Source organism: Phascolarctos cinereus, unplaced genomic scaffold (assembly GCF_003287225.1).
Source record: "Phascolarctos cinereus isolate Bilbo 61053 unplaced genomic scaffold, phaCin_HiC Scaffold_4;HRSCAF=312, whole genome shotgun sequence".
NCBI classification, from domain to species: domain Eukaryota; kingdom Metazoa; phylum Chordata; class Mammalia; order Diprotodontia; family Phascolarctidae; genus Phascolarctos; species Phascolarctos cinereus.
The window spans coordinates 580390-595713 of record NW_027555847.1 but is presented as its reverse complement, the minus strand read 5'-3'; the positions used below and the strand labels follow the sequence as shown (position 1 = coordinate 595713).

At 51.4% G+C, this 15324-nt stretch overlaps 1 protein-coding gene across 1 annotated transcript in view; it reads right to left on the bottom strand.

The window, feature by feature from the left end:
* Nucleotides 1-15324, bottom strand: part of CALCR (calcitonin receptor) — a 140128-nt gene that overhangs the window by 45210 nt on the left and 79594 nt on the right. The window contains exons 3-4 of the mRNA XM_020978576.2: nt 11124-11181; nt 859-1015 (exon numbers count right to left, since the gene is read on the bottom strand). Of these exons, the coding sequence (XP_020834235.1) occupies nt 859-1015; nt 11124-11156 (190 nt within the window). The 5' untranslated portion in view covers nt 11157-11181. The remainder of the gene's footprint in view (nt 1-858; nt 1016-11123; nt 11182-15324) is intronic.

Below are 15324 nucleotides of genomic sequence, written 5' to 3'. Positions count from 1 at the left end.
TCACAGCGGCAGGAGGAGAGCAGTACTCCAGGCGCCAAGACCCCCTTCTACGCAGCAGGGAACTGAAGTTCAAGGTTCACTGGTCAAGGCCACACAGTTGGGAAGGGTTTTCCTGACCTCGAATTTCAGTCTCTCAAGTCGAGCTCTGGCTGACCCTGGATATGAAGTCAGACTCTGTCTCTGCTGTCTTTCTGTCTACCCATTTGTCTATTCGTCTCTTTCTCTGTGTCCCCCCTTTTCCTCAACAGTGGCTTGTATCAGATTTGCAAGAATTTGTCAACCTGGATTATGTTGAGAAACAAAAGGAGATAATTTGGAGCCACAAATTAGGGTCTGGAAAGCCGCTGCACGAGTCCGTGAATCTGTCCGGGGCATGTTCCATCCCATCAATAGGGCCACTGTGCTTTGTGAAGGGTGTCCAACTGTGGCCCCACAGACAAGAGGGGAAACTCATGGCCTCCTTTTTCCTCTTGGCTGGAGCCTTTGCAAGGCTGCCCAACTTGTATCCCTTGGGCCAAGGAAGCCTGCAGACACCCACTGCCCCCAACTCCTCAGAGACCTGTCCCAACCCTACCTTCCCAAAGGCAAGCTGGGCCCAGGATTCTAGCCACTGTGTCCCAGGAGCCACGTGGTCTGTGAGGAGGCTTTTGGTTTCTGTATCTGTCTGGGGGAGACCTGAGGAAAGGGAAGGTCTATCCTGAGGAGCTCAGCCCAACATCTAGGTCTGACCTTACAAACTTGGGGCAGTGGGGTGGGAGGGAGGCCCCTTCCTGACCTCAACTTCTCAGCCCTGAGGCAGCTGAGGGAATGAGAGGCCCTGGCCCACGCCCCTGCCCCACCCGCCTTCCCCAGGGTTACCTGTTTTTTTGTAGGGAGGTTTGCTGTTCATTCGCTCAAAGCACTTGAACTGGGCATCCACAATCTTTTGGTGCTCCGGGGAGGCATCCGTGATGACCTCAGGCTCCAAGGTTGGCTCTGTGTCATTAAGAGTGGAGACCAGGCCAGAAGAGAATGTCTGTATAAAAAGAAAAGGGCATCGGTCAGCAGAAGGGTCTGGGCATGGTTGGATGGAAGGGCAGAACAGGCTTAGGAGACCTTAACCTCCCCTTCTTCCCCCAAGTATCTGCTGAGGATGTCCCACGCTAAGGAAGCTGCTCCCATCCTGGGCCACCAAAGCAGCCAGCTCTTGCCTCCCCTGGCATTGTTACCCTCTCACCCAATCCCTCCTCCCAGGGGCTGCACTTTCAGGTCTCAACTTGACCAGGGTGGGGAGGTGAATGGTCTATGACATCTGGGACAGCTGAGGAGGCCACTACTCCTCATGCAGGGGCGGGAGAGTAAAGGCAGTAGATGGATGTGCTAAGTGAGGAAGAGGACTGGAGTACGTGTGGAGATAATGCTGACTGAAGATGCAGACAGAGGATGGGCGCAGGTTGTGAAGGCTTTAAACGCCCCAAAGAAGACTTTATATTTCACCTTAGAAGTGAGGGGAAGCTGGTAAAGCTCCTTCAAGACAAGGGTTACCTGAATTTTGGGAAAGTCACTGTGGCAGCTTGAGGACAACTTGCCTGTCCTCGGTTATGGCTGGTCCCACCCCCCTCTACTCACACACTCACCCAGTTCACATCCACTCACAGTCCCTTCCCTATCCCCATAGTCACACACATCTATCTTTGAAAATGAGCTATGATAACCAGAACAATTAACTAAGGGTTATAAAAATGGATTAAACTGTAGATACTAATAATGTGCAGGATGTAGGAAGCGGGGCAGGAAGGATCACCCCTCCCCCCACCATGCAGCTATTGTCATTCATAGTCCAGATGGGAGGTGATGAAGGTCTGCACCAGGGTGTCAAAGGAGAGGAGGTGGCATATTGAGAGATGCTGCGGAGGGGAAATCGACAAGCTTTGACACCATATTGTTTATGAAGATGAGAGTTAGGAAGGAGTCCAGGATGCCTCCTGGGTGGGGAGCCCAAGAGATGGGGAGGACAGAGAAGCCCTGGGAAGTGGCAGGGAAGGTAGCAGGGGCAGGGCTTAGAGGGAAAGATAATGAGTTCAACTTGGCAAGATCAAGTAAGAATTGTCTCTAGCACACTTTGTGGGCCTTAAAGTCGGCTGGGCCTAAGACAACACTTGTGCTCGAGTGATGCATCTTGTCTCTGTCTCTGCCTGGGCCACAGCAGCAGATGGTGCCCAGGGAAGCAGCTTCTGGTCACAGAGGAGTGGCAGCACACCAGACCCTCCCTCTGAAAGTATTATGGTGTTAGCTATAGCCCCCCACCCCGGGAAAAGAAGCCCCAAGTAATGGTGTGCTGGGTCTCAGTTCAGTAACAAAGGTGAGTGTGTATAGGGGGTGTGCGTGCAGTATGCGTGCTCATGAGATTGTGATGGCATGAGCATATATATGTGAGGGTACATGGGGCTGCATGTACGTAAATGCATAAATGTGCGTGCACATATTTGTATATACAGCAGTTTACAGCCAGGTCCTGATTAGTGTGAATAATGAATCCTGTAAAGTGATTGCATTATTCAGATTTGCACTATTAAAAGTTATAATTGTATGTAAAATAAGGTAATTGGTTCCAGCTCTATGGAATTATTCAATGAAAAACTTTCAAACATAAGCTTTATCTGTTTACTAATGTAATATAACAGCAAAGGATAAAAATTATTTCTGTTCAAATTTATTAGAAAATAATTAAGCAGTTACAGAAAGCAACATTTTTAAAGTTTATTTTTTTTTAAAAATTGCTGAACCCTGAGATAAGCCTACACTGATGTGATGAAAATGTCACTATTTTTGTTTAAAGCATGTTAGCAGCCTAGACTGAACTGCCTTCCCTTTCTTTAAGCCTTCGTGCATATGCTGGTAGGTACAGAGAGCTTGACCCACGCCTGGAGCCTTGGACCCATGCATTCTCCCTGACGTCAGGGTCGCCATCCACAACACGTGGCCTCACCACTCCTCCCATTAGGAAGCTAGCCTCAGATTGTCCCCAGAGGGCCAACGTCTCCGTCTGCACACCTTTGGAGCCTTCCAGAACCTGCTGCTGATCCAAACGAAGGAGATCATCAGCAGGTCATTCTCACTCCCAGGCCGCCCTTTTCTAGTTGTTCCAAGCCAAGCTGTCTTCCCAGGTTTGTCATTTCTCCTATCACAGTCTGCTTTTCCAAGGGAAAACCTGCCCAGCGAGACATGCTTCCACATGGCAGCGGCTGTCTCTCCATTCCTCCAGCTGATTCTGCTTTTTAAAGGAACAGAAGTGACCAACACCTGTGGTAAAAGGGTCTTCACCATCACCTCGTGCCCTTTCCTTTCAGTGTCTGACGTACACTGGAGCTTTGATCCGAAAGGCTGTGCGTGCCACGGCGGTCTCTGATCGCCACAGCTAAGACGCCCGCCCAAGCCGTCCCTGTGACGCACTTCCTCCTTCTCGTGGCCACCAGGCTGCTGAGACATAGCCTTTCTTTTGGATTCCTCTTGCCTGTCTCTCCATGTTCCACATCACCCATAAGGCATTCCAACAGTGACGTGGACTTCTGTAATAGGAACCATAAAATTCCTTTTACTTATGATGACCACGTTCATGCTGTTCAATCACGTCACGTTTTTGTTCTAATGTAGTAATGAGCTTCTTTTTTGTTCTTGCACTGGCCACATCTCCATCTGAAGCCTTCTTCCTTTAGTCCATTTTGCTAAAGGCTTTTTTAAAAACAATAACACAGGGGCAGCTAGGTGGCACAGTGGATAGAGAACCTGCCCTGGAGTCGGGAGGATCTGAGTTCAAATTTGGCCCAGACACATAATACTCACTAGCTGTGTGACTTTGGGCAAGTCATTTAACTCCAATTGCCACACACACACACACACACACACACACACACACACACACACACACAAAATAACAATGACACAACTGTTGGTAATTGGGTAATCAGAGTAGCCCATCCCACCCACACAAGTGTGGCCTAAGGATGTAGTCAAGTGTTAAAACCCTTAACTAGCTTATACTCCTTACATTAATTGAATTTTGGCTCATCTTAAATGTGACTTGATATTTCATAATTCACATGAAACAGAACTTTGCATTATTGGAACTCACATCAACCGTGACCTAGTTGTATGTGTGTATATGCATATGTGTATGAGGTCTGTGCATATGGGCATAAGTATGTATGTGTATGGGGTGATGCGTGTCAGCGTGTGTGTGAGGGAGGCTGTGTTTATGTCGGGGCTACATGGGTGTGTCTGGACATTATTGCATTTAAGACTGCTTATGGAGATGGCATGTATATGGGCATGTGTGTGAATGTACATGGAGGCTCATGAATATGTACATGAGTGTGTGTCTGTGTGTGAGCATGTGAGTGTGCAGTATGGGAGGTTGTATGCATGTGTGTGAGGGCATGGGAGGGTCCGCGGGGGTGTATGTGTATGAGTGCTTGTGGGAGAGCATGGGCCAGGGAGGCTATGAACGGTTTAAATGGGATCACACAGCACTTGGATAAATGCATCACAATGACCTTCCTGCCAAGAGGTTCTGGCCATCCATACATGAAGCTGGGGGGGGGGGGGTGGGCAGATCCCTGGCAAGAACAGTCAGGCCCATTTACAGGGAGAGAAGGAAGATGAGTTGGTGGCCCTTGGGGCTGCCTGACAGAGGGTGCCATTTAGCCCTAACCAGCTCCCTCCCCCCCCATCAGAGCTGCAGGGGCGTGGGCCTCAGCCAGGATTCTGGGCGTTTGGAAGTGGAGAGCTGGCGGGCCTTCGCTGCCTTGTTCCTGAGAGTTCCTGAGAATCCCTCGGGAGGCTGTGGCCCTGCCCTGCCTGAGGCAGTCTGGTTCCTCAGCAGAGAGCCGTTCAACGGTGTCCCCTGCAGCGGGTTAGCAGCTGAACGCATGATGTCACTCCCCAAACTCCAGCCAATGATGTCATGCCTACCACCGCCAAGCCACTGCCTGGCTGCAGTGGCTACAGGGAGTCATTCGGCTGGAAGCATTGGTGGGAACCAGGCAGTGTGTCCCAGTGTGTGGGACAGAGTGTGCAGCTGGTCCCAGGGTTCTCGGGGAGCCCCTGCCAAGGTCTACCTCCAACAGTTGGTGGAGAAGTCATCCGCCATGGTTCTAGAGGCAGAAGCCCAGGACTGTTCCAATGGGAACTTGATCATGGGGTCCATCCTTCCAGTAGATTCAGTGAGAACACTGTGCCCATCAACCTCCATGAGTCAGTGGAAGGATGGAGAGTCTCTGGTCATGTATACAGGGACAGCTGTGGCTGTGCTATCCTGCTTGAGTCACTTACGCTGAGTCTCAATGTCCTCATCAATAAAACGGGGATCAGAAAAAATGAGGTCGTGTACATCCAGTGTTTTGAAGACCTTGAAGTACTCTACAAAATACTCTATGAACATCTGCTTTTGGTATTATTGTCTTCATTGGAAGGCGAGGATTAGTGTGTGCACCCATGTGTCCGTGTATGCATGCAATACATGTATGTACACACGAGCACAATGTATATATGTACCTTGTACATGTATGCACACACCCACATTTGTGTGCACATATATGTATGTATCCATGGACACATATGCACACAGGTATGTGCCCCCAGGCATATGTATATGTATGTACTTGTGTGCAAGCGTGTGCACACACCAGGCCAATGTGCTCATGGGTGTGGCAGGAATTCCCAAGAAATACCCTTTTACACAATTTTGGTAAAGATAAGCCACAGAGACACAGACTCTGGTGATTTGTGCCTCTTGGCACTTTGGATGAAGAGGGATTTTTCCTAAGGTGAGAGGGCTCACCTCTCGCAGCCCATTGCCAGGAGGCATCGCTGCTCCTCCCGGTGTGGGAACCAAGATTAAACCTTGCTGGAGATGAATTCTTGAGCATGATGAGAACTGGCATCCGTGGAGTACTTTTCAGATGTTAATATGCTCTTTGGATCTGGAAAGCACTTCTGGGTCGTTGGGGCTCCAGAAGTTGTGAACTCATCTCACAGATGAGGAACCAGGCGGCGGGATTTGTCAGGGGTGATGTAGGTAGTAGACATCCGAGGTGAAATTCAAGGCCAAGTCTGGCCCAAACTCCAGGAGCTCCCTTTAAGCTCTCACCCTCTTGCTCCACCTTTCGAGCAAGTACTCTTCCATCCAGAGACCCTGGCCTCCTAGCCCATCTCTTGGCTCTGGGCATTCTCTCTGGCCATCCCCCATGTCTAGAATTCTCTCTCTTCTCATCTCTGCAGACTAGATTCCCTGGCCTCAAGTCCCAGCTAAGATCTCATCTTTCCCAACCTCCTGTAATTTTATTGCCTTTCCTCTGTTGATTCTTTCCTATTTATCCTGTCTATAGTTTGTATATGGCTGTTTGCTTGTTGTCTTTCTCATTAGACTGTAAGCTCCTTGAGGGCAGCAAAGGCATCTAGAGGCACCAGGGAGTCAATCCCAAGAAGTCGTCTCCAGTACGCTCTCAGGATCGGGTTTTTCTGGGGCTCCGGGCTGGTGGACACTTAGGTTCTCACAGACCTAGGAATCCCAGAATTTCAGAGCTGGAGGGGGCGAGCGCCTGCCTCAGCTATCATCCAGGCCAGATGCACCTCAGAGAAGTGGCTTTATGACCCGATGACCAGTGCGTCTTCAGCCTCTGATTGGAGCTTCCCCGGGGGAAGGAGACGCCACTTTCCAAGCAGCTCGCTGTGCTCTGGGACAGCTCTCACTGCTGGAAATCCCACCAAACTGACTTCCGCTCAACCCTTGCCTCGGTGCAACTCTCTGCCCTCCCTGATGGTTCCTGGCTCTGTCCAAGGATGTGGGAAGCAGTAGGCCAAACAGGAGGTAATGGGGAGAACCCAAACCAACATAGGCTTAATGACCAAACAGAGTCTTGGAAAACATTTATGATATCTACTATTGGTCCAAGGTGGTAAAACTCCACAAATGTGCAAATCACTATATTGATGACCAATGGTGGTGGATGTTGCTACAATCCTTAAGGCTTGCCCAGTGCTTTACAGTTGCTGCCTCGGTCTCCCAAACCCACTGAAGCTGCTGTGGGAAGCCGAGGGCTATACAGACATCTCCAGTAAGTCCGAGTGCCCCCAGGCGCAGTGCGGAGGCGTTGCCTGCTCAAGCTCGAGGCTGGGGCATCCCCAGAGGGAGTGAATGAGACAAAGAAGAGCTCTGAGCAGCAGGAAGGAGACCCTGAGACTCTGAGAGACTTTTCCTGGCTTTGGGAAATAGGCGAAATTCTTTGTGTTCTTTGAAACTAGTCAAAAGAAACCCTGCACTGTCATTCCTGGAACAGGCAGGCAATTCTAAGACAATGGGCCTAAATCTTTGTAGTTAAAAATTATCTCGTACATTAAGTCTATGCTGCTGATAGTTTTCTGCTACCAAAACCCAGTGAAATGCACAGACCCACCCTGGGAAACAGAGTGGCTGAGAACTAGTGCCCTGGTGGAAGCCACATTCCACGGTGGGGCTCATCGGGCAAGGACTGACTCCACTTTCCCATTCTTTTTTGGGAATCTTCCATTTCTAGCCCTGCAGGAATGTCTTGTCCCCTCACCTCATTCCCCTATTGGGACATACCCATTCCATTTCAGGTCAGCCAAGCCCTTGCTTTCCCGATGCCGAAAGGGTTTTCATGGGAGAAGGATGTTTCCCAAGAGAACAAGGGCTCAGTGGGTGACGATCGTGGGACAACTCTGTACAATGCGATTTGATGCCGAGTTCATTAATTTCTAAGTTGGGCAAAAGCCTGTGTGCGCTCATCTCCTCCGCCAACATCACCGTGCCCAGGAAAGTGTCCTCATCATCCTAGGAGAAGAATCTGTCGGAAGTTGAGGGTGTCACTGAAAGCCGAGCAAGGTGAAGCTGTCCTGCTGGCCAGCGTTGGCCAGGCTGCTCTGCCCAGGCCCAGACAACTGCTTCAGGCACTAAATTATCTGGCTGGCCAGTTGTGCCTGGGAAAAGCAAAGACCCAAAGGAACTAAAGTCAGAGGGCGTAAAATGACCTCAACTCTCCTGTTTGTTCTGTAAAATCTCACCAGCTGAATGCAGCTGAACAGACCAAGGAAAGTCTGGGAACTGAAAGGGCCAGAAAATCCTAGGAGAATCTACAGAGAAACACCCTGAGGTGACAGCAGAGCGGGACTTGCTCTGTAAAGAGGCAGCTCAGCATTCTGGGGCCAGGCTCCTGAAGGTCTGAGGCCAGGCTAGCCCCTTCCTTCTGAGGCCAGGTTAGCTCCTTCCTTCTAGGGCCAGGCCCATGGGTTTCTTCTGGGGCCAGGCTCATGTAGTTTTGAGGCCAGGCTCAGGAGCTCCTTCTGGGGTCAGGCTCACATGATAATGATGCCAAGCTCACCTGTTTGCTCACCCAGTGACCAACAGTTTCAGGAAGGGTTGAAATCTGGACTGGCTAGGAGTAGTGTTGATCTTGGTTGAAAGAATCTAAAATGACCTTTGTCCATTTGTAAGGCAAACTGACCCTTATTCGAATAAAATGCAGTTTGAAACCATGCCTCTTCACATCCAAAGGCCTCTTGGGCATCTCCAGACTTGGCTTGGAGTGCTGGGAAAGTTCCAGGCTGGGTCATTACAGAGATAATTGGTGAATGACTCCAAGGAGACTCAGTGATTAAAGAGACAGGGAAGAGGGAGCGGTCTTCATTCAGATCAGGGGGTCTAGGACTGCCTCCTCTCTTTTTGGACAGGATTACTAGTGGGCAGCTAGGGGGCGCCATAGTGCGCAGAGCACCAGGTCTGGGGTCCACAAGGCCTGAGTTCAAATCCAACCTCAGACACTTCCTAGCTGGGTGACCCTGGGCAAGTCACTTCACCATATTTGCCTCAGTTTCCTCATCTGTAAAATGAACTTGAGAAGGAAATGGCCAACCACTGCAGTATCTTTGCCAAGAAAACCCCAAATGGAGTTACGGAGAGTCAAACACGACTGAAACGACTGAATGACTAAGCTGATAGGTGAGGCGAATGCTGTGGAGAGAGTGTGCTTCCAGGTTAGCTATGGCAGAGGTGTCGCATGGTTCTTGTGGAAGGCTCGTGGGCTCGCTGGGCCACAGCAGCCTGGGGGGCTCAGAACCGACTGGCAAGTTCTGAAGGGCCTTGTGAGCCTCTGGCTGTCAGGAAGCGGGCAGGAGAGCGACAGTGGTGACGGCGGTAATAATGGCCGGTAATAATAATAATAATAATAATAATAATAATAATAATAATAATAATAACAATAGTAATAATGCAGAGGCCTTCAGAGCTTACAAAGCCTGTCATCTCCTTTGATCCTGATAATAACCCTTGAGGGAGGCACAATTGTGATCCCCATTTTACAGGCAAGGAAACTGAGGTTGGGAGAAATTAAGTGACTTGCCCAGGGGCATACAGCTAGGAAGCCTCTGGAACTGGATTTGAACTCAGGCACAAAGCCCACACAATGTGTGCTTGGCCCTGTACTATTTAACATCGGTTGAATATCAGTGACTTAGCTAAAGCATGGGTGATAGGCCCATCACATCTGTAGATGACCCAAACCCAGCTCCCCTCTGCCCAACATCCCCATGACTGCCAAGGGTGCCGCCATCTTCCTCATGACCCAGGCTGGCCCTGTTGCCAGGGTCCCTTACTGCTCTCCTGCACGAGCCCTGTCCTGTCCTCTGACGCAGCTCCCAACCCTGTGGAGGCCCCTCATTTCACACTCAGACTGTTGCCATCGCTGCAGTGGGGTCTATCTGACTTGCTCCAGTCCATCCTCTACTTAGAGGTCAATTGGATCTCCCCAAAGCACAGGTCTGACTGCCACTCCTCTGTTCAATGCACTCCAAATCACCTCCCACCATTGCCAGGGGCAGATGGAAAATCCTCTGTCATTTCAAGTTCTCCTCCTGGCCCCCTTTTCCCCTTCCAGTTGTCTCCTGCTTCCCTCCCCTTCACACTCCAGTGATGCCAGCCTCCACCTCCCAACTCCATCTCCGTCCTCACTTTGTCTCCTGGTTTCCTTCAAGACTCAGGTCAAATGCCATTGTCCCCTCGCCAGCCCAGCACCTTTCCTCTAAGATGACATCTGGTTTGCGCTGCATGTGGTTTGTACGGATGTTGTTACTTGCCTCTTGTCCTTGCTTGTTAGACTGTGAGCTCCTTGAGGGCAGGGGCAGCTTTTGCCTTTTTTTCTTGCAACTCCACTGTTTAGTGAATGGCCAGTTCATATTGCTTGACTGACTGACTGGCCGGATGACAGAGTCAGCATCTGGAAGGACCTGGACAGGCTACAGAATTGGCTGAATCCAGTAAGATGAAATTTGGGAGGGATCAATGGAAAATCTTGCCCTTGGGATCAAAAAGTCAATGTCCCAAGTGTGAGACAGAGAAGTCCTGACTACACTCTAGAAAGAGTCCTGGACATTTCCTGGGCCTCAAGCTCAGCCTGGTGAGGTGCTTGTGACCTTGGGCTGCATTCAGAAGAGTGCCAAATCCAGGCCAGCTGTGCTCCGTTCTGGCCGCAGCTGGACAGTGTGTTTGGTTCTGGCCTTCCCGTTCAGGTGGATGGGGAGGCACCTACCTTCCATGCTGCTTTGCAGACATTTCTCAGCTATGCTCCCCTCTTCCCACTACTTTTCACGGGTACATCTATGTGTGGTCACTTTGTGTACTGTCTCTTCCATTAGACTGTAAGCCCTGAGGGCAGGGATGCTTCTATTTGTATCTTCAGTGCTTAGCACATGGCAAACACTTAATACATGCTTTTTCACTCATTCATTTGTCTCTATGTTCACTCATTCACTCATGCGTAGGAGGCATCAGACTGATCTGAACTATGGGCACTGAGTGTGGAGACCTACCTAGGCTGGACGTCACTAACAATAAAAAGTGTAAAGAGGACCGGCTGCTGCAGAAGTCTTTAGCTGAGTGGACGGTCACTCGCCAGGCCCATCATGGGGGAGCTTTCCATCTAGTCTGGGTCAGACTGTGAGGCTGTTGGGTCCTGCCCAACTATGATGTTTCTGGTAGACCATGGCGGTCCTTGCCAATGCCACCACAGGCTTACTCAATGCTCACCCTTTTGAAGGGTGGGGCCCAGGACCCACTGTTTCCTTGTACTTACGGTGAGAAGGACGATGCACAAGAACGTCTCCATGGCGAGAATCACAGGGGCACCAATTCTGGAAAAGCAAAGAAATGGGAGCCGTAAGCAAAGCCCACCCCATCTTTCTGCTGCATCCCACTCCCGTCTTTTCCTTCTGTTATAGAAGCCCAGCTAAAGACCCAGCCATTCCCAGCCTCCATGATGATTCTGCCCCTGGCCCTCCTCAGAGGAGCCCCTGGGCATTGGCTGGCCTCTGGGGGCCAGAGGAAAGCAGAGAGCGGCCCTGCCTACCAGGACTGACTTGTCATTGTCCCAGGGAGGGTTCTATATTTGGAAGCTCCAATGTCTGGCAAAGGTGGCGGAGGGGTCATAGGAGGAGGCGATGAGGCCACCATGTCCACTGGAAGATCCCTAGGGCCTGCCCGGGAGGCTGCAGAGCATCTTCTGCACATGTGGGATCCCACTGGGCCGTTTCTGCCACCCCCATTTGAGAAGCTGGTCCTGATTCTGGAGCCCTCTCCTAAGCCCTCCCACAGACTCTTTGTGGGTGGTCTCTCTCTGAGGCCCCGTCAGAAGGTGCTGATGAGGCTCCAGCCTGGGGATGCAGAGGCCAAATCAGCCTTGGCCTTGGAGGAGCTTACCTGGGGCCAGGGGAGGGGCCTGTACCAAAGATACAGGAGAGATGAGACTTTTATAGACAAAATGAGCACCAGGCTCGTGGGGTGACGGGCAGCAATGTTGGACTCTGAGGCCTCCTTCTACCCCTGCTGGTGGGCCACCTTTGGGGAAGGCCTTGACTCTGTCTGTGTTGCGGGCGGTTCTCTGGGATTAACAGCTGCTGAGTCTGGGAGAGGAAGGTTCTCCTTTAGACGGAGGCAGGGCAGCCCCAGCCCTTGGGGGTGTGACTGGATGGGCCGGGGTATTGTTGGGGTGACCACCCCTAAGCCTAACTCTTCTCTTCTCCCTGGAGAGTCTCCTTCTCAAAGAATTGGGTTCAGCCTGAGGCCCAGACCTACACGTCCCCTGCCTGCTGGATGCTTCTGGTCAGAATTGTCCTTGTTCAGTTGTTTTCGGTTGTACACGATAATTTGTGACCCCTTTGGGATTTCTTAGCAGAGATACTGGAATGGTTTGCCGTGTCCTTCTCCAGCTCATTTTACAGATGAGAAACTGAGGCAATCAGAGTGAAGTAACTTGCCCAGGTCACACAGCTACTAAGTGTCTGAGGCTGGATTTGAACTTGAGTCTTCCTGACTCCAGGCTCGGTGCCCCTAGATGCCCTAGTTGTTCTAGGACATCTCAAAATCAACATGTCTGCTGGTGCTATGCATCCTAACAACAGCTGATGTGAAAAGCAGAGAGGTGGCACACATCCACACATGTTGGTAGTACCACAGGACTCCGTGCATGCTCTGAGGCTTGGCTGGCAGACCACAAAGGCAATTCTGAGGCAGGGGGCGTGGGGTCTGTCCTTGTTGAGCTTTCTTCCCTTTCCTCACTAACTCAGCTGAGTCCCTCTGTCCTGGCATTGCACTTAAGAACACCAGGGGCCAGCCTGGGTTAGGTCCAGTCTAGAACTTCAGAGGTAGCTGGACTCACCCTCGTCAGTCTCTACAGCCCATCCCTCCCCCAATTTTCTGGATGAACTAAGGGTTCAGCTGCTTCCTAGCTCAGGTGAATCAACATTCATGCAGGTAGCCCCAATCCTTGACCTCCCCAATACCAAAAACCTTTTTTCTGCCCCTTTTCAGCCATGAAAGGTAAGGGTGTATGGATAAGGTCCATCTTACATGTTTCATGGGTCACTACAGCCCAAATCTCATGACCTGAAGGCTTCCCTGCTGGTGGTGAGCTTGGCAAGGCTGGACCTGTGACTTCTCCACCAGACCTGGCGCCTCACTGCTCTGGTCTTGAGAACCCAGGGCTGTGTGTCCACCACAATGAGGCATTGGAGGGAGACTTTGGTGGGGGCTCAGCCCTGTTCCCAAGCCTCCTGGCTGTTCTCCAGGGCATCCTGACTTCTTCTACAAAGGTGGTGGAGTGAGGAGGTCAGCTCCTGTCCCCCTGAGCCCGGGCATTCTTCTTTCTGAACATCTTCCCCAGATTAGGATCAAAAGATGGATGCAGGCAGATCTAGGAGTGTGTACACAGATGGCAGTTTGGGGAGCTCAGAAATGCAGGCCTGGAAAAGGCCTTTTCCTCTCATTGTAGGGAACCTGGGCTTGAAGGTTGGGGTTAATTTGTCTGCTCTGACTGCATCTGTCTTCTGCCTTTCACGGGGGCTCACTCCAGCGTATGAGAGCTTGCTGGCCGGCAGATGGCCTGTAAGGCTGTGGCTTTGGCCCCTGAGCCATCCCACTTTTTCTGAGGCCAGGTCGCACCCGGGGCAGGGAGGGAGCTCCTTCCTGCAGGCCAGGTCCAGGTTCAAGGTTTTCCAGCCCTTCTGACTCCCAATCATCTTCAGAGTGAAGAGCTCTGGAGGCAGAGTAGTGGAATGGAGCTGTGTAGTGTTTCCCCTCACTTGTTCTGAGGGAGCCCCTTGGCTTAAGAGGGCTCTCCAAGGCTTTTAGAATCATCCCACAGATGGTGACTGGGAGGGAGGGTGAGAAGCAGGAGGGGAGCCCACGGGGAGCCCTGGGGAAGCTGCAGGGAGCAGCAAGCTTCTTCCTGTCCTCTCCAAACCAATGCATTCGAATACAATCCAATTCATATGCATAAAGTGCCTACTATGTGTCAGGTGCTGTGCTAGATATTGGGGATGCAGAATCGGAACAAAACAGTCCCTGGCCCCAAGGTACTTACTAGACTGGGGGAAAGAGCATGCACCTGGAAAATCAGGCACAAATAGCCACCACGTTGGCCCAAAGTAATTTAAGGAGGAGGCATTAGCATCTGGGAGAGATCAGGGAGGGTTTCCTGGAGAAAAGGGCACTTTCCTGGAATGTGGAAGGAAGCCAGGGATTCTAAGAGGCCGAGGTGAGGGGCTGGGAGTACATTCCAGGTATGGGGGACAGCTTAGGTGGAGATATGGGGGCAGGTGACTGTCCTCTGCTGAGAACCCAAAGTAAGCTAGTTTGGCTGAGATGTATCATACATAAAGGAGATTCACGTGCGGAAACCCCCACTGTGAAGGTCTGTAGAAGCCAGAGGCAAAGCCCACATATTAGCTTAGAGGCAGGAAGGTTGCCTGGGGCTTCCTGGGCCAGGATGTGTACATGTAGGAGCTTGGCACACCTGGAGAAGGAGGTCCTGAGGCAGAGAGGCCAGTTGGGAAGCCATTGCAATGGTCCATGGGAGGGGAGGAAGGTCACAACTGGGTCGGTGGCTGTGGGAGTGGAGAGGCAGAGATGCCAAGCCCTGACAACAGATTGGAGATGCTGGGGAGGGAAGGGCTTGCTGAGGATGCCTTCAGTGTTGCCACTCTGCATGAGTGACATCGGTAGACTTAGGGAAGGTGGGAAGAGGGGAAGGTGGAGGCTAGGAGGTCATGAGGCCCATTTGGGACATGCTGAGTTGGAGATGCAGGGGCTTCTGGATGGAGAGATCTCTCTGGCTTTGGGGACAGGGCATTGAAGCTTGGGACAGGATTAGGCCCAGAGACCCAGGAGGTGTCTGCTGTTGTGCAAAGTCCAGGACTGAAGGGGGAATGCCGTCCCTAGCAATGTGGTTCTGAGACCTTGTCTGAGATGTGCTTCTCCGAGAGCAGCCTAGGTTCACAGTTGTGAAGAGTCCAAGGGGTCTCACAGACTTCAGGAACTGAGGCTGGGCAGAACTGGGGCTGGGGAGTCAGCAGGCTGGCGAAGAGAAAAAGCCAAGAGAGAGACTTCCCGGGAGAACTGACCCAGGGGATGGTGGCTGATCTGAGAGTCAGGAGAGCCTGACTCACAGGCGCCTTTGACCCTGGCTAGGTGTGTGGGTGCAGGTAAGCTACCGAGTCTGAGTTTCTGCATCTATAAAATGGGGATGCCAAAGGTGGGTAGCGCTTTCCTTGCCAGGCTGTTGCAAGGATTAGATAAACTGAGGTGCACCCAGTGACTCACAAACCTCAGAACCTCTGGGGTGATCAAATGTCACAGTGCTTTTCTCCTGGGGGCCAAATTGGAGGGAAAGCTGGGGCTTCAGGGGATAGGCTGGGTCAGACAATCCTCAGTGATTGTTGTCTGCCTGGCAGGGTCATCTTCTCCTGCAAGGGCTGTGTTCATCATCTTCAGCCTTGATA